Genomic DNA, 23,051 nt, shown 5'->3' with positions numbered 1-23,051 from the left:
ACAACAACAACACAGGGACGCGGACAGCCTTTCACATGATTGCTTCAATGGCAGTTTATTGTCTAATGTGCAAACATATGGTGGACATGGACACACAACGTCATGGACACAACTTCAAAGTGTCATAGATATAATGGAAAACATTTTCTTCATTTCTTTTCATCGTGTGTGTGCGTGCGTGCGTGTGTGTGTGCTTGCGCGCACGATACCTGACTCAACTATATTATTATTAACTCTATGCTCTTGCTCTATGTCGGCAGGTTTGCAGACAACACGCAAGACACACACACACATGCACACACACACACACACACACACACACACACACACTACAGAGAAGAGAGCAGACAGGGGACGCACGCTTAAAATTGTTTACAATGTGTGCACTGTGCAGAATGTATTATACTCTGTCTTACACCGCACGCAATTCTGTCATTCGAATTCTCTCTCTTTAATTTTCAAAGTCTGATTATTCATTCCTTGTGCCAGTTGTTATCATCCGTCAATAATCCGATTGTACGACTTCAAAATAGTAGCTATTCAGGCCACAGGCCCAACCTCTAGCTGTGAGGGCAGCGAAGCTACCCGAACCTCTAGTCTTTTTAATGAACAAAAGAAAAAATATTTTCAGGTGGGCTGCCAATTTAATCAAATAAGGAGAGAGTACCAATTTATCAGCTTAAATATTATATTCCAGTTTAAAATGTGTCTGCTAATGTCTTTGTCATCACTTGCACTTTCACTTCCACTTCCACTTTTTTCTTGTATCCTGTATTATGTATACAATTAGAATCCTGAAAATGCGTATTTTTGTGAAAATAAGTGTATATTATTTATATTCTAGAGTGAAAATAGTTTATCTACAAGCCGTGAGCTTAAAGAGCTATTGTCTCGTTATTTTCACATCTCACAGGGGAATGCATACCACAACCACAGTCAGACTTGGTTACGGTATGTGGATTTGGATATTTGCTTGCGGTCAACTGTGGCAGTTTTGCCACATATATTCTGAATGCTTGGATTAAAATGTGGAAATCAAAACATTATTTCCTGAAAAGTTTTGGACATACAAGGTTTCCACTGGACGTTGACGAAAAGCAGGGTCATGCTGCTGCAGTACATAACTGATCTGCGATCAGCGTTGCTGCTGGGCGGCCAACATTTCATCCTTTCTGTTCCTGCAAGAGGAGGAAAACATCTGGCTGCAGGCACAGCTGTCCTGAGAGGCTGGCTGATGAAAAAGACAGAATACCTCCCAGCGGCACGTGCTTCCTCCTCTGAGACAACTGTGTTTGATGAAGAGAGGAAGAACGCTTGACCCACCAAGACAGACAGACAGACGGACGGACGGACGGACGGACGGCACCGAGATGCCGCAGATCTCTTGTTTTTATTCACCATGAAGTGAATGCTGCATTACTAACCATCCCTCGTCATTACCAACTTCCTTGTTTATTGTGGCTGGTACTGGCTTGTTCCCAGCCAAATACACATCCTCAAGTCTCTAAAAGTCCTTTGACCCCCCCCTCCCTCCCCCATCTCATTCCATGGGTGTTATATCCCTTTTTCTGTATATATATATTTTTTTTTAATTTCAAATTTGTGGCTATGGGACCCGACATGCTCCACCTGGGATTAGAGGAAGGAACTGCTGCTACAGTCCCCCAGTTCCCTAAACTGCAAACCATATGGACTCCCCCTCTCTCTTGTCTGTGTTTGAGGGAGGCTGAGGACGTCTGGCGGAGGATGCTGGTGTGTGTGTGTGTGTGTGTGTGGGTGTGTGGGTGTGTGGGGTGGAGGTGAGGGAAGGGAAGGGGAGGGTGAGTCTTGGGGCAGCCCACAGAGCTCTGTTTGTTCTAGGTTAATGGGTCAACCTGAGCGGGGCACGGTGGAAGCAAGTTGGAGTCTGTTTGTTTGGAGAAATCGGCGGTCATGATAAATAAAAGAAACACAATTGTTTTCAAAGGGAAAAACACAGTGGCACTGTTTCAAGAAGCAAGAAACGGTAATCGGAGAAAGATGCACTGACACTGTGATCCTATAGCAGTGGTTCTGAAAATGTCTCATGTCATGTTTTTGAAAAGATTTTGAGGCTGGGGATCCCCATAAGAGAAGAACTTTTTTTTTTTCAAGAGCAGATCTAGTATAGCTTCTGTATCATGCTGCACTGTGAACTTAGAGATTGACTATTTTCAAATAGAATTTGTTGGTGACCCCCTGGAACCCCAAAAGGACCCCTGGGGATCAGAGTTAGAATATGCTACTGTGAATAAATGGCATTCGTTAAACACAAATCAAATAAAAATACCACTCTGCATTACTGGACTGAACTATTCTCATGTATGTGATGCAGCAATGAGCATGCAGTCTATATATAGTGGCTTGCCGCTTGGCTGTATCATAATTGTTTGTTATTAGGATTTCATGTCAGGGATGGTTGTTGATAGGAGGAGGCCCTAGTTGATGATTGTGCTATTTTGGCTGCCGGCCAAAGACAATAAAGGTTACAGTCAGGTTGTTTTTCATATAGTCCTGTCCTGGGATGGTGATTTACTGCAGTGCATGGTTCTCAAAGCGGGGTTCGGGGACCCCCAGTGGTCCTATTTCATACTATTCTACAAGCTCACAATGTGGTGAGATGCTTGCTTGTAGAATATTGTTATGAGCTTGTAGATTGGCTTTCTGTTCTCTTTTGGTGGCCCTGGTGGTACAACAGATTTTAAGATCAGGGTCCATGACCTTTATACTATCCATCTTCAACCACTTATCTGTAGTCGGGTCGCGGGGGCAACAGCTCCACTAGAGAGCTCCAGACTTCCCTCTCCAGACCAACATTAGTGACATCCTCCTGGGGGGAGTTTAAGAACCAGATTCAGAATGTAATCTGAATGTCCAGCTCTTCTGTCGTTTTAGCATTGAACCTTGACATAATTATGCCATTAGGGGCTGCAACATATCCATGCACAATGCACATTTTGGCTGTTGTCTTCCAGCTTAATTATAATAGTACAAATAAAAAATGTGTCCATTGTAATAGGCTACAGTGTCAGTCTGTCTATCTACTGCCTTTTACGATCAGATTCAGTCATCATTCATACCCAGACAGTAGTAAGCCTCATTGACCTCAATCTAAAACCATACGCTTGCGTGATGTCACAACTAGTCACTTATAATTGGTGAAATCTTACACCAGCTAGTAGGAGTTGTTGGGTGAATAGTGAATACAGCTCCCCTTGCATCAGTGCAAGTCAAGGCACATTACAGAAACCACCGCCTGGAGGTAAAGCTGCGCAGAGTTGGATCTGCATGTGTACTGTTCTGTTCCATCCGTTCTGTTGCAGACCACTCGCTGTCTCAAGCGCGCGTTCTCTGATTCTTTAGATGCTGCTTGTTTTTTGTATCTTCTATATCTAGGTAAATCACTGGTATCGCTCGGCGTACTGATCTGTTGGCTACTTGGTATACATTAACTGATTTTCCATGCAGCCGTTGAGCGCCTCCAGTTTGGATAGGTCGAGAGAGAAAATAGCCTAATCACCACCGTGCGCCGCAAACCGCAAAGGAGCTGAGTGGTAGAAGTTGGAAAGAGTGGGAGAGATCTCTCCTCTGGACTGCATACAATGAGGAAATTCTGAGGTGGCAGTCCTCTTTCAGTTTACGTTTCCTTTGGCTGTAACCAAGGGTTAGCCCATGAACCGGTATCCTCTTGTGTGGATTTCTGTTTTCACCTAGAACTCTGCTGCCTGGACAAATGCATACAAATGCATTTAGGAGCCCAAAGGACAAGGAGTGGACACGTTTCTCCTGCGGCAGCAACGTAAGTTAATATTGATTGTGGATAAAGACGTGTGCTGTCTGCTGTGCATCATCTGCGCGCGTTTTGGCTAAGAGTGTTTCCAAAACATAGCCAATTTGCAGAGCCTAGCTTAGCTAGTGAGCGCTTGCATCTTTTTTGTGGAGTCGTTTTGTAAAAAACGTTTTTTATTGAATTATTATTTATATATATCTTAGGTTTTATATCATATTTAGCTAGTGAGCGCAACATGAGCAGAAGCCACGGGTCTTGACTTTGACCTCGACTTGCGCGCACTCACTTGTCTAATGTCTAACCATACGGACCTGCGGCACTAAGAATATAATTTGGAGGTCCGTTCAATTCTCCCGTCTTTCATGTTTCTCCCTCCCCTCGTCCACAAAGCAACGACAAGACAATAGGCTGTAGTAGGAGGAGGACGGCGTCCAAAAGAAAGAGTATGATTTTTGGAACGATCGATAATCTATGCCATGTTTAATTCTGCATGTAGCCTATTGTTAAAAGTTTAAGCATATAGGCTCATACGTATCATCCACATCTGTCCAATGAATTAGCTTAGCTCACTCAAAGATTTCAGACTTAACTTGATTGAAGGAAATAACTGCTGTCGCGCACACATTCCTCATGGTAGTGCATTATTGACAACAACAGGCATGCGTTTTTTGCTGTCCTGTTACATTTGTCTGGACTGCCGAGCTTTGGAAATGTGCATGCTTTGAAACAGCTATTTAACAGGGGAAATGGTGCTATCAGAAGCGAAGCCAAGTTTTCTGTAATCCTTTGAGTTCCTCCAGAATCCCTCCTCCAGATATGATCCAAAAGAGCTGTGCTCACAGTCAGTCACAGTGTGTGTGTGTGTGTGTGTGTGTGTGTGTGTGTGTGTGTGTTGCTTTTTGCTTATAGTGATTGTTCTATGGAAAATAATGTATAGCCAAGAAGTGAAATCCTCAGGGATCTAGCTAGTGTGTGCTTTGTTTCCTTGAGAGCAAAAATAAGAGCCTTTACATGGAACTGGGACGACTGCGAACAAATGTGAGCTCCTATGAATTCACTGAGAGAGTTAGTGTGTATGCATCACTGGCTAAGTGACATGCCCCTTGAGTGGCTCCTGAGCGCTAGACAATCACCCACTGTTACAGGCATTGCTGCTCCATTGCTGGCACTGGATTGGACTGTGGCTGCACAGACATACACTTGACTGAGAGCTGCTGCCTCCTCAGCACTGCCAACACTGTCTAGTAGTAACTAGACAGTGTTGGCAGTGCTGACTCTAGTTGCTCTTGGAGGAAATACTGCAAGTTTATGCAGGATGTTGGAGGCTAGTTTAGTGTTGCTTTGAGCAAGCATGTGTAGGAATGAAGGTGGTAGGACTAGGATGCAGATCAAATCAAAGCTGGTATTAGGAATGAGGTGTAATGAGATGAGAGGTGTTTGTTTGCAGTATGAATATGAGGCTGGACAAAATGTCAGCAGGAAATGTGTGTTATTATGTATTGACATTGGGATGTTTCCAACACTTTGTTGAATTCAGGATGTTCACGATGCTAAAGGGGGTCCTAGTGTCTGGTACTATACAGTGGTCACTGATTGCATAATTGTCTCATGCATGCAGCATCAGCCAAATGGACCTGTGCATTGCTGTGCTCAGCCTCAACTTGCATGTTATTACATACATACACCTCATTCTGACATCCTGTGCTGCATATACTTTCCCTACTGTACTCTTTCGACTGTATGCCAATGTGAGTGAAAGCCAGAGTGATTCCTAGAAAACACAATATGGTCACCATCACTCAAGTAGGCCTACATTATTTATCAGAGGGAACACCACAAAGGTACGATAGATGCACAATATGTACAATAAATAAAAGGCATATATATACCGTGTAGCAGAGTGGCTCACACAACCTCAGCCTGATGACCTAAAAAGTGTAATATCTGCCCCGAGCTAAAGAGAATTCCCTTTTGCTTAATATGTTCTTCTTCAACACGGGAGACCCGGGTTCGAATCCCGGGTGTTACATTAGGTCCGTGACCCGGAGTAGGGCTTCCCCTTGGGAGGAGGTCAAAAGTGGGGTGAGTGTAACTGATTGGCTCACAACCTCAGCCTGATGACCTTAAAAGTCTAACATCCCCCTCGAGCTAAAGGGAATTCCCTTTGGCTTAGTGGTTAAGATGTTAGACTGTAAGTTCCATGGCATCACAAAGAACAAGATTGTCCAAGTAAGATGTCATTGTAGAATAGGTATAGGGTCGTGTGCACCAAGAATGCATTTTCAAAGGATTTATTCTCTACATCACAAGTAAGATGTCACCACACAATTTGACAGGGCATTCTACTTTTCCATCTCAGCGTCTTTGTTTGTTTCAACGTTACGTAACATCAATAATTTTCCATCTTGGCTTCGTTGTTTAAACGTACATCACTGAAGATGTAACGTCTCTTAAGAATACACACACATGGTCCGGGCTTAGCTGGTGTAGCGGTCTGGTTCAAATCCCGATCCCGACAACCTTTTCTCTGTGTCACTCCCCATCTCTCTATTTCCTGTCATTCTACTGTCTATGAATACACACACATATTAGGCTACTAGTATGAAATGTTGGATCCCATTCTCAATTGATTCGAATAAAAAGTCATATCATGTGCCATCTGTCATTACCTATGTACTTAACAGGGCACCCGGTGGGTCCCCGGAACTTCCAGACCCACAGAAACGTGCCCAGATTGACAGCCCGGTTCCGGCTTGTGATTAGCTGATCATCCCAAAGCGATGATTTGATTGGCTGAGCAAAGTACATATTGAAGCTAAAAGTGAAGGCAGAAAAGTGAAGACCGAAAAGTGAGAACGCAAATTGTGATTGGCGAGAATGTGATGATGTATGATGATAAGAGCACCCCTCACTTCACACAGGTGTGTGTGTGTGTGTGTGTATTCTCACCTGTTATAAGATCGCAGTACACAGATCTGCCTTCACCAGTATGCTTACCTTCTCAACTACCACAACACCAGTGGTTGGGGTTGTGGACGGTGTGTCTGTCTGTCTGTCTGTCTGTCTGTCTGTCTGTCTGTCTGTGTCTGTCTGTCTGTCTGTGTGTGTGTGTGTGTGTGTGTGTGTGTGTGTGTGTGTGTGTGTGTGTGTGTGTGTGTGTGTGTGTGTGTTTAGCATCTGCAGGTTCCCCCATGACAGGAAAAGGGCAAACCAATAAAGGCCAGTGGAAGTTTACTCACAGCCCTTTGTCTGCTAGCTGTCTTGTGGACTGAGTCAATCTTTACTCTGGTCTGCATTGACCTCTTGACTCCTGTGACCAATCTGAGTGTTTTGGGAGCAAAAAGGCCAGAGGGCCTGACAGACAAGTGGCAGACTTGGCCCTGTGCTGTGTTGCAAATGAAGTATCTTCTTCATTCTTACTCTTGCACAAGGTTTTGCCCAACCGCACTGCAATTCTCACTCTTTAGTTTAGTTTAACAAAAAGTTACCCTTAAGGTTAAGTGTGTATAGTTAAGTGAGTTAAACTAACAGTCATAATAGGTATACACTATACAGGACATATTGACCCATGTGTGAGACTTGCCCAAAGGTGAGCAGGTTTTAATCAATTGTAACCCCACTGTTGACCAATACAACCTGAATGTTATATCTATTTATAAGGTCACAATGCGACATGTTGCAACGCGGTATAACCTTGTAGATCAGCTGTTTTTGACACATTTATTTTTCACACCAGAATAGAGATGCTAGAGATCAGGTTAATTAGTCCAGTCTTTAGTGTGGTTCCAGCCATAGAGCAATTAATTTACCATATTTACAAAGGAAAAACTAAATGCCCGCTGTGTGATTTTTGTCAGTGAGTGTGGTGGGGAGCAAGCACTGCAAAACCTGGAAAGTGTTAACATTCTAATTATTGCTACTGGCAATTTTGGACGTGTGAAGAGGATGAATCAACTCAATGATTTCATAATGAAGTCATAAATTTGAACCAGATACAGGTGCTGAGGCTTTAACGTTGCCAATAGGAACAGACATTGGCCCACGATCAATGACTCATTCATGTTAAAGAATGTTATGGTTAGAGATAGAGGTGAGCATGAAAGAACACAGAGTCTGATTTGCAAGGAACTCAGACACTTTCATTCAGAGAATTTTCTGGGGGAAATTCAATAATTTGGTCATTGGCAACAAAATATGGTGAATTGCAACAAGGTAGCCTATGAGTCTTTCTCCTAGCCAGAACCTGATAGTGTGTGTGTGTGGGGGGGGGAAATCGGTAACAGCCTAACAGGGTGCTGCCATCTTTCTCTCAATGAACACACAGCACAGCCAGGGCAGATTGTGAGGGAAGTGAAAACACACTCCGCTAGCTTAGCCACTGCTAAGCTGCCGCGATAGGTTACAAAACACACCCGCGATTACTAGTTGCAATATAATTTGTTGGCAACAAATGCATTACTGTGGCGGTCGACGGTCAGTCCTGCCTATGTTCCAGATTTGATTTACTTCTGTACATCTTTAGAGCAGCTCACTTTATGTGAGTGCTGTTTTGACTTGGGCTGGTCAGAACCACAGAGCTGCCAAGGTGTCAAGAGTCTGTCAAAGCCTCCCAGGTCAAGTCTCATAAAATCCAAGTGTGAAAAATTATATTGTTAAGGCTGCACATAGACACATGCTGTGAATGTACTTTATTATGTACAGTAACAACTAGAAATGCACTCTCTCGAGATGCCAACTTGCACAAGTAGACCTGTCATGTATGGCCTACTTGTGCGCAAGTCCTAGGGCACTAATAACTAACTAATGTCTAATAAAACTGCTGTTCTAAATCCGTTTAGACCCTTACCGTACCTTAGCTACATGACCAAGAATCGTGGTCCCTTATTGGCTGTTGATGGTGACGTAATCTTAAACAAGAGAGGACACGTCATACATACCCCGACATACATACAGTACAGACATACATACAGTACAGACATACATACAGTACAGACAGACAGACAGACAGACAGTACAGACAGACAGACAGACAGACAGACAGACAGACAGACAGACAGACAGACAGACAGTACAGACATACATACATACATACATACATACATACATACATACATACATACATACATACATACATACATACATACATACATACATACATACATACATACATACATACATACAGTACAGACAGACAGACAGAACATACATAATCAGCTGATCGCAGTACTTGCACGCTCTGCTTGCGCAAATAAAAAGTAACTATGATAATAACATCCCAAATACATTTCCATGAAAGGTAAAGCTCAGTCCTCAGCCATTTTGGTTCGATATTCCGACAATATGTTGTCTGCCACAAGTAAAACTATGTAAAACATTGTACCCTGTCTGTCTGTATCCAATGTGTTCCGTGTCAGGCATGCCCAATTCCAAATAGTCTAGGCCAGTCTATGACATCTTAGATCATATTGATAGTTACCATACTCCATATGGGGGTTGCATATTTCTTTATAGTGTATATTTATTTAGACTGATCTGGCCGACTTCCCTCTTGTCACATATACATGTAATGTGTATAACAAAAGCTCTATCACAGCGCGCTCCACGGTAGAGATAGATTACATTAATTTGGTGTTGGACTCATGATTATGTAATCCTGGGCTCTACACTCCCTCTGCCAACCCGGGGAGAGCAACGGACCGACCAAGCCGCTTCTTTTCACCTGAGTTTCCCTGGTTGGACGTAACGCATGGAAGTTCCTTTCCCCTCTATCAGGCGTCCCGGCTGACCAGGGGGAGGCAGTTTAGAGACTAGGATTACTGCATGTTTTTTGTGAGGGTACCTAGCCTATAGGACACACGGGGAGAACATGCAAACTCTACACAGAAAGGCCCTTTCGCCAACCCCACCTAGGGTATGGGCACTGATGACGCGGAGGAGAGAACACGACCTCAGCGTCCCCCGCGGGAATCGAACCCAGGACCTTCTAGCTGTGAGGCGACTTTTTCAATGCAAAATGCTGTGTGAATATGGTAGACACTCCGCCCCTATATGGGCGTATTAGTCGGGTTGGCTGTTCTAGATAATCACCTGTCCGGCCGAATTGACGCCGGGCACAGCCAGAGCCGTTGAAGTAGAGTTTTGAGGGGGCAGAAAACAGCACCGGTCACGTGGTTCAAGTAACTCTAAATAGTGCCAAATGCCCATAGACTCCAGTGCATTCTGTGAACTTCCGGTTCAGGACTTTGTCACTATTCCTCAATAGGTATGTGTGTAGGAGACCTGGCCTGATTAAGTGAACAGAGATGGCACAACTCTCCTTCAAAGGCTCTGGGCAATGAGTTTGAAGTCGGTCGGTTGGACGGTTCTTGAGAACTACAGATGCATGCAAAGATGGACGGACAGAGATTTTGTATATTAATAGTAAGACTCCCTTTAAAGACCATCCGTCCAAACACAGGTGGTTTTGATTACAACTACTCCGTTTTCAGTCTCATTCAAGATGACATCCAGACAGTATCAACTCGTTTTACTTAATCATCACGCTAAAGAATATGTATCTGATTCTGAAAACATTATAGGTTACTTAAATGGTAACCTATAATAACTGGTTAACTGGTAGAGCTGGCCGACTGTCTGCCTTGTAAACAAACAAAGTCCATGCGTTGTGCGCTTGGAGTATATATGAATAGAGACGGCACCGGATTTATCCTCTCATGCACTTGCATTAAGTTGCTCAAAAGCGCATGAGGCGATTTCACTCCTTCCGGGTAGGAACAGAGTGCATTCTGCGGGGAGGCGGGGCTGCGGGTAGCCCCCATGAGGATCATCAGAACTCGACGGCACTGGTGAATAGAATGAAATTTCAATATAATTTTTATTTCTTTTCTCTTTATCCACAAGTAATGGGGATACGTTATTTATTTTATTTATAAATCGACCAAGAACTGTTTCATTGCCCATTGCTTTTGTTAATACCACGTTAAGTTAACATTTCAGAGTTGTTCTTGTGGATTAACAGCTTCACATGGTTTGTTGCCTGTTGCCAGTAATGGATTTGGTAAAGTGACTTGCCAAATTAGCCATATAAACAATATACAAACAATGCCACTACTTGAAAAATCACACCCTGACAGTTGACAATGATAAACTTAAGAAAATGGTTTCCCTTTCCTTATGAAAATTGTAAACAATACTTAAGTGTACCTTGTTTGGCTTTTGGTTGCCAAGTGAAATTATCCAAGTGAAATTTTCCTCTCAGCCTTTCCTCATCTGAATGAACCATTGTTAAAGATCCAACCATTTTTTAAGGGAGGAAAGTTAGATTTCCTCAGTGGTGGATTAATGTTTTGAAGCAGGGAGTTTTAAGTAGTGATTATTTATAGTCTTGACATGGCACCCACTCCTCACATAGTGGTATTTCCCTTAGTCAACAGAGCAGTGTTTGGGGAGCTTTGTTTTGCCTTCACCAGTCATTCCCATAAACCACTGAGAGTGTCCTGTCATTGAGAGAGGGATTTTCTCAGGATTTATAAAGAAATGAAGAGACACATACAGGGACAAGGACAGTGGCGTGAAAATAGCTGATCTACAAAAGTTTTGCTATTTCTCCAGAATGTTCACACATTATGCTCAGAATAGGGATACGTGGTTAAGAAGGTCAAGGGCACTGCCCACTTTGAATCAGGTTAACAGTTACAAGATGCTGCAAAGGTCATCGTCCAGCAGTGGGAGGGACACCTGACAATTGCTGACGTATTGGAAGATTCACCATACACTTCGTCGTCGTTAATTGTGGGTATGGTGACATGGACCAGACAGACAGACAGACAGACAGACAGACAGACAGACAGACAGACAGACAGACACAGACAGACAGACAGACACACAGACAGACAGACAGACAGACAGATAGACAGACAGACAGACAGACAGACACACAGACAGACAGACACACAGACAGACAGGACTGACCGAAGATGGCCTTGCTTCTCCAAATGGGGATGTTATGTCTAACGTGTTATATTTAGTTTATGACTTCTTCTTTTTTTGCCTACCTTTAAACACTGCCAAGTTTTAAGCTGAACCAGCTACTCTATTGCTTTATAGGCCTAAATGTCATTTTCCCCCTCCCTCAACAGATGAATGATTGAATTCATACACTCCCTGCCCCCTCTCTTATTCCCTTTCCCTGTTGTGAAGGGGTGGGTGGGTGGGGTGGGGGGGTCTGTGTTCCCGGCCATGGAATGTCACACTGCTTTCTCGATGGGTAACAGGTGACAGGGCTCGTGTTGTTTCTCCTTATAGACTCTCTCCCTCGCCGCCTACCCCACCCCCTCCCTTTCCTCTTACCCATCTCTCTCCGTCTGTCCGTCTGTCCGTCCGTCCGTCCATCTGTCTGTCTGTCTTTTTCCAAGCTGGATGGCCTACTGCTCTGGGAAAACAAACATGGCTGCCTCGCCTGTCTTGCTTGCTCGAATAGCAAGTACCAATTCTCAACTTTCAATTTCACAGTTATACATGGGAGAAAAAACGTGTCGGCATCATCCATTCTGTATGACCAACACACTGGCTCTGGTCAGAGACATTTCGTTTTAGTATAATGTCAGCTTGTGATTGATAGTGCCCTTAGGTAAGCTTATGTCATTAGTTACTATGTATCCTCACTCCTCAGTTCTTTTGAACTTCCGCCATACTCTTTTTTTAACCCTTTTTTACTCTTCATTTCAGTTGCCAGAAGCCTCTGATTTCAAGTTATGGCAGCTGCTGTTACTGTACATGTACTGTGTGATAGCTATCTAATTATGTCATTGTGATTGATTTGGTTTGAACGTATGGGTATCTCGACTCTTTCAGTATATAAATCTTGGTGTACTCTGCAGCATAGACATAAAAAGGTAGATGCCTCTTCCGGCTCTGGGGCGCGTGTCTTTGTTGAAGGTAAAATCTTCCCGAGATTCCTTGCGAAGCTTCCGCGTTCGTAACGGAAGGGGGCGTTCGGTCCCTTGGATTGAATTGAATCCCGGAAAAGACGTGCTGTGATTGGCCAGTAGTCACTTGAGTGGCTGCGAGAGGCGTCGCATGAGTGACATCACTTGGGCAGCGACGCAGCATGCTTCCGCTTGACTTCCTGCCTTCAATGGAGACACGTCGCTCCAATGAATTGAATATTTGTTTAATTAATATCTATGCTCTGCAGGCCAAAGAGTACACCTTTGTGATGTCACTGATCACATGACCCCAAGTTCTAGACCTCCAGTTCTAGGCTATACAGTGGGGGGGGGGGTTATACTATTAATCTGGTGTTGGTGAGGTCAGAGCGTTTTTATATTGGTTTTATATAGGTTTTGTATAGTTGTTTAAGTATGAATAACATTGTGTGTGGCCTTGTGAGCTTGCTCTGTGGAATACAGCACAACACAGTAATAATGCAAAGATTGATTGTGTTTTCTGTACTGTATACGGCTCGCGACGGTGTCCGCCATGAGACTGGCGGTGGTGCTGCTGGCGTTCCCTGACCAGACGGCGCCGCCGCTCGTCGGCAGTCTCCTCCGTCAGAGTGTGGAGGTCGTTCTGCTGGGGCAGATCGGTGTGTGGAGGTCGTTCTGCTGGGGCAGATAGATCGGTGTGTGGAGGTCGTTCTGCTGGGGCAGATCGGTGTGTGGAGGTCGTTCTGCTGGGGCAGATAGATCGGTGTGTGGAGGTCGTTCTGCTGGGGCAGATCGGTGTGTGGAGGTCGTTCTGCTGGGCCAGATCGGTGTGTGGAGGTCGTTCTGCTGGGGCAGATCGGTGTGTGGAGGTCGTTCTGCTGGGGCAGATCGGTGTGTGCACGCATCCGCCTGGGTGACGGCAGACTGCTGGGCGAGTGCTGTCGCTTTGGCATGGGATGAACTTTGACCAAAAAATGCACAATGAATATCGTGTCTTGAGTGTAGAGGGTTTGATGATGTCGGACAGTCTGACATCATATATGATCACGTATGTCAGTCTGACTCAGACTGACATATACGCAATCATATATGGAGACATGATGTCACGATGCGTGACCATATATGGAGACGTGGTTGACTAGACATGATGTCACGATGCGTGACCATATATGGAGGCGTGGGGTGACTGACGGACTGACGGGAAAGTTTTCATAGTAAATGTGACTTGCGGTCGCAATAATTGACATAATTCAATGTTGAAAATAGGTGGTATTCCCCTTTAAGTGTGTTTTATTTAATTTATTTAAAAGCTTAGCCTGTAATTGGATTTTCTTTTCTTTTATTAAATTTCTAGCAACAGCCATAGGTTATATGCTTCCATTTACAAATGTTTCCAACAAAAAAAAGTTCCCCCGTAAAATCGAGCCCTATAAAAAAGTTTGAGAACCCCTGATCTGCAAGTGCAGTGAAGGTGTAATTGAGCTAACAGGGGTCAGCAACCTTAAAGGTCAAAAGTGCCGTTTTACCCAAAAAATAAATACAAAATCAAATCTGTTCAATGTGTGTTCAAAGTGTGTAGAACTTGCATGTTGTTGCTGTCAGACTAGTCTTGAGTTTCAAAGGAAAAGAGGGCGCTGTTTTTCCTTTCTTTTTCTCAGATTGCTGTCAGACAGACACCTCGTATCTCCATTTTTCTACTTTTGATGTATTCGTCACACAATTGTGCCACACAAAAGTAGCAAACATACCGTAGCCAATTTACAAGTTCACAACGCGTTGCAACATGTCATGTGACTCAGAGTCATATTATTGTTAGTTTGTAGATCTGCTATTTGTGCTACTGCGGCCACTGCTGCAGAGCTGACAATGAGGTTATATCTTCCCTTCTTCTCTGGAATTCTGCCTCAAAGCAGACCAGAGGTAGAATGCTGTCGTTCCCTGATGTCATCGCTAGGGACACATGCATCAGTAAGCAGGAACTGGGAATGGCAATGAAGGACCGAAAAGTCTGGCGTGGCAATGTGAAATCCATGATCTCGACCGCGGTCGAAAAGTTATGATGATGATGATTTGTGCTACAGTAAGCTTGATGTTTTATTTTAAGTGAAAGTGAAATTGTTGTTTAAATGTGTCAGTGGGTTTTATAAACATTGAACCAATGAGCGTGTGCTGTGAGCCTGTGACTAAATAATAACTACATGGATCCACTGGAACACAGGTTCTTCTTTCTATTACAGACAGACGTACAAGGTTTTCACCCGACAGCGACCATGTGTAGCACAGCGCAAAGCTCCTGTGACAGACTTGTTTTTGTCATCCTCTTGACACTAATTAGCCCGTGGACCCCCATTTGAAAAAATGCCCATAAGAGAAGTTTTTACGGCTCTAGCAGTGATTCTCAACCCGTTTAATTTCAAGGACCCCCAGTTTGACATGCATATTAGTCTACAGACCCCCATTTCTATCTCTGGGACCCCCAATTTATATTGCAAAATCAATGTTAATTTAACTCGAGTGTACAAATTGAACCAAAATGGAACCGTTAGGGTCCATTTCGTTCCATTTGTACACTCTCTGAGTTACAGAGTACAGACCCATAAGGGTCCATTTGGTTCCAAACTATCATTTAGCTGGGGACCCCCTGGAACTCCCTCAATGACCCCTGGGGGTCCCCGGACCCCACTTTGGGAACCACTGCTCTAAAGGAGCTGTCTCCTTGTGATTGTAACACTGTCTGCAGTCTTTGTGTCATTTGTGACATGGTGGGCAGTGCCACCTAGAGGCGGGGTCAGTGGGGGTCAAATACCTTGGGTGCTGAAGTTTCAGGTGTCCTTCCTTTCCCACAGATCACCTTCTAAAATATAAAATGTAAATAGTAAATAGTAAATGTAATAGGCAAGTCAAATTACTATAATTTTGTCACATTTCAGAGACAACCTAACACAGTAAAATTGAGTGTTAGTTTAACTCTGAATGTGTAAACTGACCCTGACTAAAGCAGTGGTTCTCAAACATCTTTCTCTAAGGTTACCCCTTTAATAACCATTTTCATCCATGTCACCCCTGAGTTACTTTATAAAACGCTACGTAAACATGTAATTCTTACCCCACTAATATACAGTGTGTCATGAGGAAAACTTGTTGTGAGCGTGTAGATCAGATAGTTTTGATGAAGAGATTTGGTGTAGACTGAATTGAACGCACCAAGTAGAGTGCAGTTCAACTCAGGTCTGTTTTACAAAGTCAAATATTATCAAAGGATTTTGCGGTACCCCTGGTCTTGCGTCACGGCACCCTAGGGTGACATGGCACCCTGCCCTAAAGGCCAAATTCCATAGTTGATTTCTAGCCTTCCTTATGAGAGCCTTGTTAATGTGACCCCAAGGAAAGCTAATTTTGAACTTCTTTTGAAAACAGTTACAAAGCACTTCTTCACACAGCATCAAAGAAAAACTAAACATATTAGCATAAAAAGATAAGAACACAAAAACGGCAGTAAATACAAGTCTATAAAAGTGTGTTTTAAGTGATTTAAATGACACCACTAAATTTGCTAGCCTGATCCCCCCCAGACAGGTCATTTTGAATGTCCAGGGGCCTTCGGTGGAAAAAGGACCCATCAACTTTTGTCTTGGGGGTGGAGAGGGGGCACCAAAGATCACAGGGGTGAGGCCTTGTTGTCTGTTTGGAGAGAATGTCCAAAAACATACATGTTGCACAAAAGAACTTGCAGAGAGCTCCAAGGTAAAAAGGTAACTTCTAGAGTAGACCAGAGTGACCTTGCCTGAGGATCTCAGTCTGCGCTTCTGCTCATAGGGTCAAATGTTCTGTGTAGGAAGGGGCTGAACTGAGCCATGTCTTAAAGGTAATGAATCAATAAATAAGATGAATAGGTAACCAAAGAAGGTAGGCTAAAATTGGTGTAATGAGCTCTGAGTCTGCTCTTCTGATTGTAGTTAACAGCCTGGCTGCTGCGTTCACAACTAATTGAATGTGGCATAGGTTTTCCTTTTAGAGGAAGTTAGCTCTTTAACTCTATCATTGGTTAGGTACACTTATGATGACACACGTATGACTGAAACTAAACCGCTTGGAACCTTTTTTGGATAAATTGTAATTTAAACACTTCAATGACTGAGTCCCCCAGGGCTTTATACTTGATCTGCTCCTTTTGTCTCCCAATCCAAATATCTTACCGTAAGTGGAAATGTAGCGATCTACAGTATAAGCTCACAATGTGTTGCACTGGGACTTATTGTGAGCTTGTAGATCTGCTATTTTCACTCTATGTTAGACCCTATGTTAGGGATGTTAGACTCTATGTTAGGGATTGTAGGATGCATGTGGTTAATTTAGTGTGAGTGCCTAGCAGAGAATGCACATGCTTCTGTTGTTTGTAGAACATGCTGCAGGACCACGCACGCTCGCACACACACACACACACACACACAAACACACGCACAGTCGCGCACACACGCACGCGCGCGCGCACACACACACACACACACACACACACACACACACACACACACACACACACACACACACACACACACACACACACTAAACACAGGTGCACATAATGCAAACCTTACATCAAAGCCTCAAATGCCTTCTCCTTTTTACATTTCGTCCCTGTCAGGCGGACGAAACAAATCAGTTGTCATTGTCAACTGAAAATAACCTGTTTTTGAATGGATCCGTTGTAGTTATTAATCTGTCACAAACTCTTGTTAATACTGTACCTTTCATTGGTTTAGTTTTTTTTTTTTAACCAGACAGACGTAATCACTTTTTTGCTTAAAAGATTGCAAAAATATAAAAGCTCACAAAGCTTAAAAACAATGTTGTGAGCACTGTAGGGCATTCATTTATAAAACAAAAAGTAAAAACATACAAAGTATAAATTACGGAGAGAGTCTGCCTGACAGTAACAATTTGCTGGAGCTATGTGCTGCATTCAGTTATTATGTAACAGCCACTTCTGCTTTGTGTTTTTATCGTCTTGGGACAATAAAAACATGACACAAAAATGTGCCGTGTGACATTTTTATGTTTTAAAATACGCCCAGCATTGAAAATACACGGATGCGGATGCCTCACTGAACATAGACAAATGTCCACACAGGATGACATTTCTGAAGACGTCTCAGTTTTCCCTGTTCCATTGCTGTAAACAGCTGACTGTGTAATGAAATCTTCCAAAAGGTGGGGGCTTAGGGCAAGATGAACTTGGTCACTAACACCAGGCACAGCTGGATCACAATCTTCTACCAGTCCTTTTACCATGGCCTAGCGAGGAACATTAGAAGGAACATTTAGGTGAAGCAGGCAGGAAAGTAGGGAGGCAATAGTCTGGCCTATCTGTAACAGAGCTTGTTGTAAATAAACAGAATTTAAAAGTAAGCCTGCATGTAATGTTGCATTGACATTAAGCATCTCACTGTTATTGTTTTTAACTGACTCTGCACTATATGCATGGGGGCGGCAGTGTCTCGGGTAGAGTGGCTGGTACAGAGGCTGGATGTCATGATCCGTGACCTGGTCTGTCACCCCGATGTGTTTCCCTATGTTCCTTGTTTTGGGTTTTACTTTTGTGTACATTTACCTTTTATTTTGTAGTTCTAGTGTCTCTTGGTTTCCTATGTTGCCCATGTTTACATGCCTTGTCTAACCCTGTGATTAGTGTAGTGTTCCCCTCCTGTGTCCTGTTATTCTCCCAGCCAATCCCTGAGTTGATTTGTCTGTTGTATTTCACCTGTGTCTAGTTAGTCCTTGTCTATTTATGTACCCTGGTGTTTTCAGTTATCCGTTGGTTCGTTGCTTTTGTTGCCTGTGAGTATTTTTGTAGCCTTGATGCCTTGCCTGTTTGATCCCCTAGTTTTCCCAGTTTAGTTTTCCCCTTGCTTTCCCTGTGTTCCTCGTGTTCCTAGTTTTGTTTCCGACTGCCTCTGTGTTTTGTGAATTGCTGTACCTGGACTCCTGTTTTGGTCGCAATAAAAACACTGAACTTGACGTTCCTGCCTCTGCCTCACATTCTGCGTTTGGGTCCTATCCTCAACTTGACTCACACCGTGACACTGGATGGGAACTGTGAGGTTCCCAATTCGTTCCTGGGCTCCCCCAGAGTTAGTGTCGAAGTGACCTTGAGCAAGACGCTGAACCCCTAATTGCCCTGATGTGCCTTGCATGGTTTCCTTTGATATTTAGTGCCAGAGAATAGATTTGTGTTGTTAAAACAACACAGGTTGTTGTGAGCTATTTTCAAATAGCCAATTTGATATACTGTAGGGTTAAACCGATTTTCATGCTTTTTTAACGACTTTTGCTCAAGGACCCCTGGGGGTCTCCGGATCCCACTTACCTACTGCCACTGCAGTAGGTAACATGAAAGGACTCGGATGGTGATAAATAACTGATAACTCCTAAGGGCTGATAAGTGATAATAACTAATAAACCAATCAGTCAGTGCTTGGAAATACGTGGGCAAATAATGGTTACATCCTCACTGCAGAGCTCTAAACAAACAAACATAGATTACATTTGTCCGCCAAACACAATTTCTGCGGATAGTGTGATTGAATTCACGGCTGAGGGGAGAAATTATACTGTCTCTCCTTGTCTTTGTGCCTAAATCAGGCTATTATGTGAATGCATGTATTCCCTCATCTTTAAATTTGTCAGCTGATTGGACTGACTAGACTTTAAGACAATGTCTATGGTACTGAAATACACAATGCTTGGTTGGCTTATGTCACTACATCATTTGTCATATGTCACTACATCATTAGCCCGGTGGACGGTGGTGGTTCCCTTTTTTATTTGTATTTTTTCATGGACCCCCATAACTCAGAGTTATACAGACCTGTAATGGTATAGCCTACGGTAAAATATCTTTTCAGTGAGAGTTACCTGCAGTAACACTGATTGTGTTATTCAAGTCAGCAGGATAGATACTGTCAGTTGTACTACAATTTACTACTGCCAATTTACTACACAATTATTTGGCTACGGTTGAGGTAGAACTGTTTCATTCCAAACAGTGGTGTTGGAGAGCGCATAACGTGTAATTTATTATTCATTTGTGAAATAGTCCATGATGTTTGAAATTAAGCAACGGAAAAAATGCAACGTGACTGGCCAAGCTACTGTCCCTAACAGTTTACTACTTGCCCCGGCAATCATTATTTGTAGAGAATCATGCACAGCTGTTCATTGAATTAGTTGTGTTTTGCTTTTTGTTATGTTTTGTAGAGCCACAAAGTGATGCAAAGCCATTATCATGAAGCTGTGTGTGTGTGTGTGTGTGTGTGTGTGTGTGTGTGTGTGTGTGTGTGTGTGTGTGTGTGTGCGTGCGGCCGTGCGCGCGCGCGTGCGTGTGTGTGTGTGTGTGTGCACTGTGTGTGTTCACCAGTGGGTGCTGGAGGCGTGGTGAGCTTGTAGATTAGATTAGATGGACCTTTGACGTCACAATCATGTAACCATGACTCAGCCTTTTTTTAAAGATATTTATTTTTGCCTTTTCTGCTTTTATTGAGAGAGATGGGGCGAAGGCACACGGGAAAGGCCGTCAGGATCGGGAGTCGAACCTGCGGCACGGGTCCCTGTCAGACGGTTGAGCTAACCGCCCGGGCCATGACTCAGCCATAACCATAGAATGAGTTACCAATGCAGCTATGCCCAAATATGGATTGTGTTGTCTAACCTCAATGTATCAGGCGCAAACAAATCAGCCAGATCCATATATGGGCACAAAAGGGGCATGCCCATATATGGCCATATACTGAATTATGTCCATATATGGACATAAAAGGGACAAGGACAGATAAGTACAGAGATCTTATGGCCATATCAGTCCGATGCGTGGTAACTCTCGCCTTGAGTCTGTCACACAAGCAGTCAGTCTCATAGTGCAGCTGTAGCTTCACAGCTTGGTTTGTGTTGCTTCATTGACAATCTGCTGGGATAGTAACTTGACTAAATATTAGGTCAGGGAGACAGGGAGGCCATGCTGTTGTTGGCGACTCTGTTTTCTTCCTATACAATATGAAGTACATACACAGTAACTGTAGAAAATTCCCTATAGCTTAATTTATTTGCCTTATTTTGTACAGGCCTATTTTGGGCAACCTCTAGTCATTCTTTAGGACCCAGTTTCTAACTCCAATTCAGGCATCTGTTGGGGCACTCCCTAATGCTACAGGACCCCAGCTTTGGGACTGTGCAGTTCTAAAATGCAGATGGACAGATAAACCTGACCAACAGAATGCGTTCTTGAGGAAATACCATTCATTCATTCATTCACTGAGTCATTCATTCATTTCACCATCCATGTCTGTCAATCAACTAAACTCAACTATAAAACCAATGACAAACTGTGTCAACCTTCTTCATGCTCTCTGACTGGAGTCCCGTGGTGGGCATAGCATCAACCCCCCTAAGTTTATACACGCCTCCATTAAGCTACTAATATTTTACAGTAACACTGTGTTGTGTGTATGTGTCCTTCTAGGTGGAACTTCCTCCTGCTCCTGTCACTATGCTCTGCAGTGCTATCTGCAGAAGAAGACTACCTAACACAAGGTGAGCAACAGATACCCTGGCTTACAGTGACAACTATTTATACATTCACAAATGTGTGTGTGTGTGTGTGTGTGTGTGTGTGTGTGTGTGTGTGTGTGTGTTTGCGTGCGTGCGTGCGTGCGTGCGTGCGTGCGTGCGTGTGTGTGTTTGAGGCCGCACACGCGTGCGTGCATGTGTGTGTATCTTTCCCAACCATGTGGAAATTTGAGGGAGGCTTCGGCTTCCCTTCTCGATTAGTCGATTAGTCAGGCAATAATCGATAGAATAATCGCTAAGAAGAAAATAATCGATAGTTGCACCCCTACAAACTCCTACACCGACCGGCGGCCTCCATATGTGGGAAAGCGAACAACATCTCTATGACCTCAGAGACCCACAGGGAACCTATTAGACCCCATCTTGTTTCCGTTAGTAAAAACCCTCCCATCTGTCTCTATTGAGTCTATTGCTGACCCTTGCCCTCCAGTCATATTAGTGAAGGATCACAAAACCATTTTTATTGCTTTAGGTGTCAATGGACAGACAAGTGGTGACTAATTACTGCTATGTCACAAGTCACATTGTGAAGTGTCAGCATTAATACTCTGCAGTCATTTCAGAATGATTGAATTTTAGCGTGCCCTACTAGTTTCCATTCATATACAGTATAAAAACAGCTGGATGAAATTATTTCCATGTTGATGTCCATGCTTTCGATTAGCTATTTTAGCTAATTTTGAAAACTCTTGAAAGTACCAAATCATTATTCTTGGTACCGGTCATTGTCATCAGGTAATTTATTTTTGCATATTTAAGTTATTTGTTATATCTGCTCGACTGCTCCATTACATTTTTGTATTTTTTAATTTAGTTCCATTTATGGAGATCTCTGTATCTGTCTGATTCTCTGTCTGCATGTGTCCTTTTCATGCCCGGCGGTTTTGACCCATTATGCCTATTGCCTATACAGTATATGGGCATATCGGCCAAATCCGACCAACTTGGAACCAGTCACTGCACTCCCTCGGGTCTTTGGTGATGTGCACCAAGTTTTAAGTCACTCGGTCAGATCAGTTCTCGGGAGAGGACATAGACAGATACCTCACAGGCACACACACACGCACATTATTCAGAGATTTTGCGCATAGTAAGCTGACCATTAATCGTCAACTGATCTTATGCTAGCTTCTTACATCGGTCGGTGGGACAGGCAGTGTGTCCATCACAGAGGGGCCGCAGCTGCACCCAGGAGCGTTTCCACTCGTGCTTTCTTTTGAACTCGACGTGTCTGCTCTTGCCCCCTAGGTCTCAGAATGCAGGTAGAGACAGCACAAAATATCCCTTCCCTTCTCTTGCTTCCTTTCTTTCTCCCCCATATTTCTCTTTCACTGCTCTCATCTTTGGTCCATCATGTCAAATCTCTAAACGTGTCACATACATGCGCACTGTGAAGGACACACTAAGAAGAGCACTCTGGAAAAGGAACACTAGCAATCAGTCAGACAGAGAGGAAGAGGAAATCCCAGGGAAATGCTTAGTGTATTTTGGCAGCTGTGCCTCCTTACTGGTCAGATGTTTGAGAAAAGATATCCACGCAGCATTTTGCCGTGAGAGCAGCTGGAGGTGAGGACAGAAGTTGGCGATAGCAGAAATAGACATTTTCATCACCGCTGAGTCACATGTCAAAGTTTTTCAGCCGTTGCAAGATCACTAGTCAAGAGCCCACATACTGTTACTGTATGCTTCAATCAGTA

The 23,051-nt window shown here is 43.5% G+C and overlaps 1 protein-coding gene across 2 annotated transcripts in view; it reads left to right on the top strand.

The window, feature by feature from the left end:
* Positions 1-3,252: 3,252 nt before the first annotated feature.
* The window catches only part of col24a1 (collagen type XXIV alpha 1 chain), a 134,832-nt gene continuing 115,033 nt past the window's right edge, over positions 3,253-23,051 (top strand). For both annotated transcript variants that reach the window (XR_013964517.1, XM_080770376.1), the window contains exons 1-2: positions 3,253-3,817; positions 21,248-21,318. Coding sequence is in view for 1 of the 2 variants with exons in the window: in XM_080770376.1 (XP_080626502.1) it covers positions 3,762-3,817; positions 21,248-21,318 (127 nt within the window). In the remaining variant the exon portion in view is untranslated. The remainder of the gene's footprint in view (positions 3,818-21,247; positions 21,319-23,051) is intronic.

Source organism: Protomyctophum bolini (genome assembly GCF_963924005.1).
Source record: "Protomyctophum bolini genome assembly, chromosome: 8".
Classification (NCBI taxonomy): domain Eukaryota; kingdom Metazoa; phylum Chordata; class Actinopteri; order Myctophiformes; family Myctophidae; genus Protomyctophum; species Protomyctophum bolini.
The sequence above is the reverse complement of the archived record's forward strand: the minus strand, read 5'-3'. Positions and strand labels throughout refer to the sequence as shown.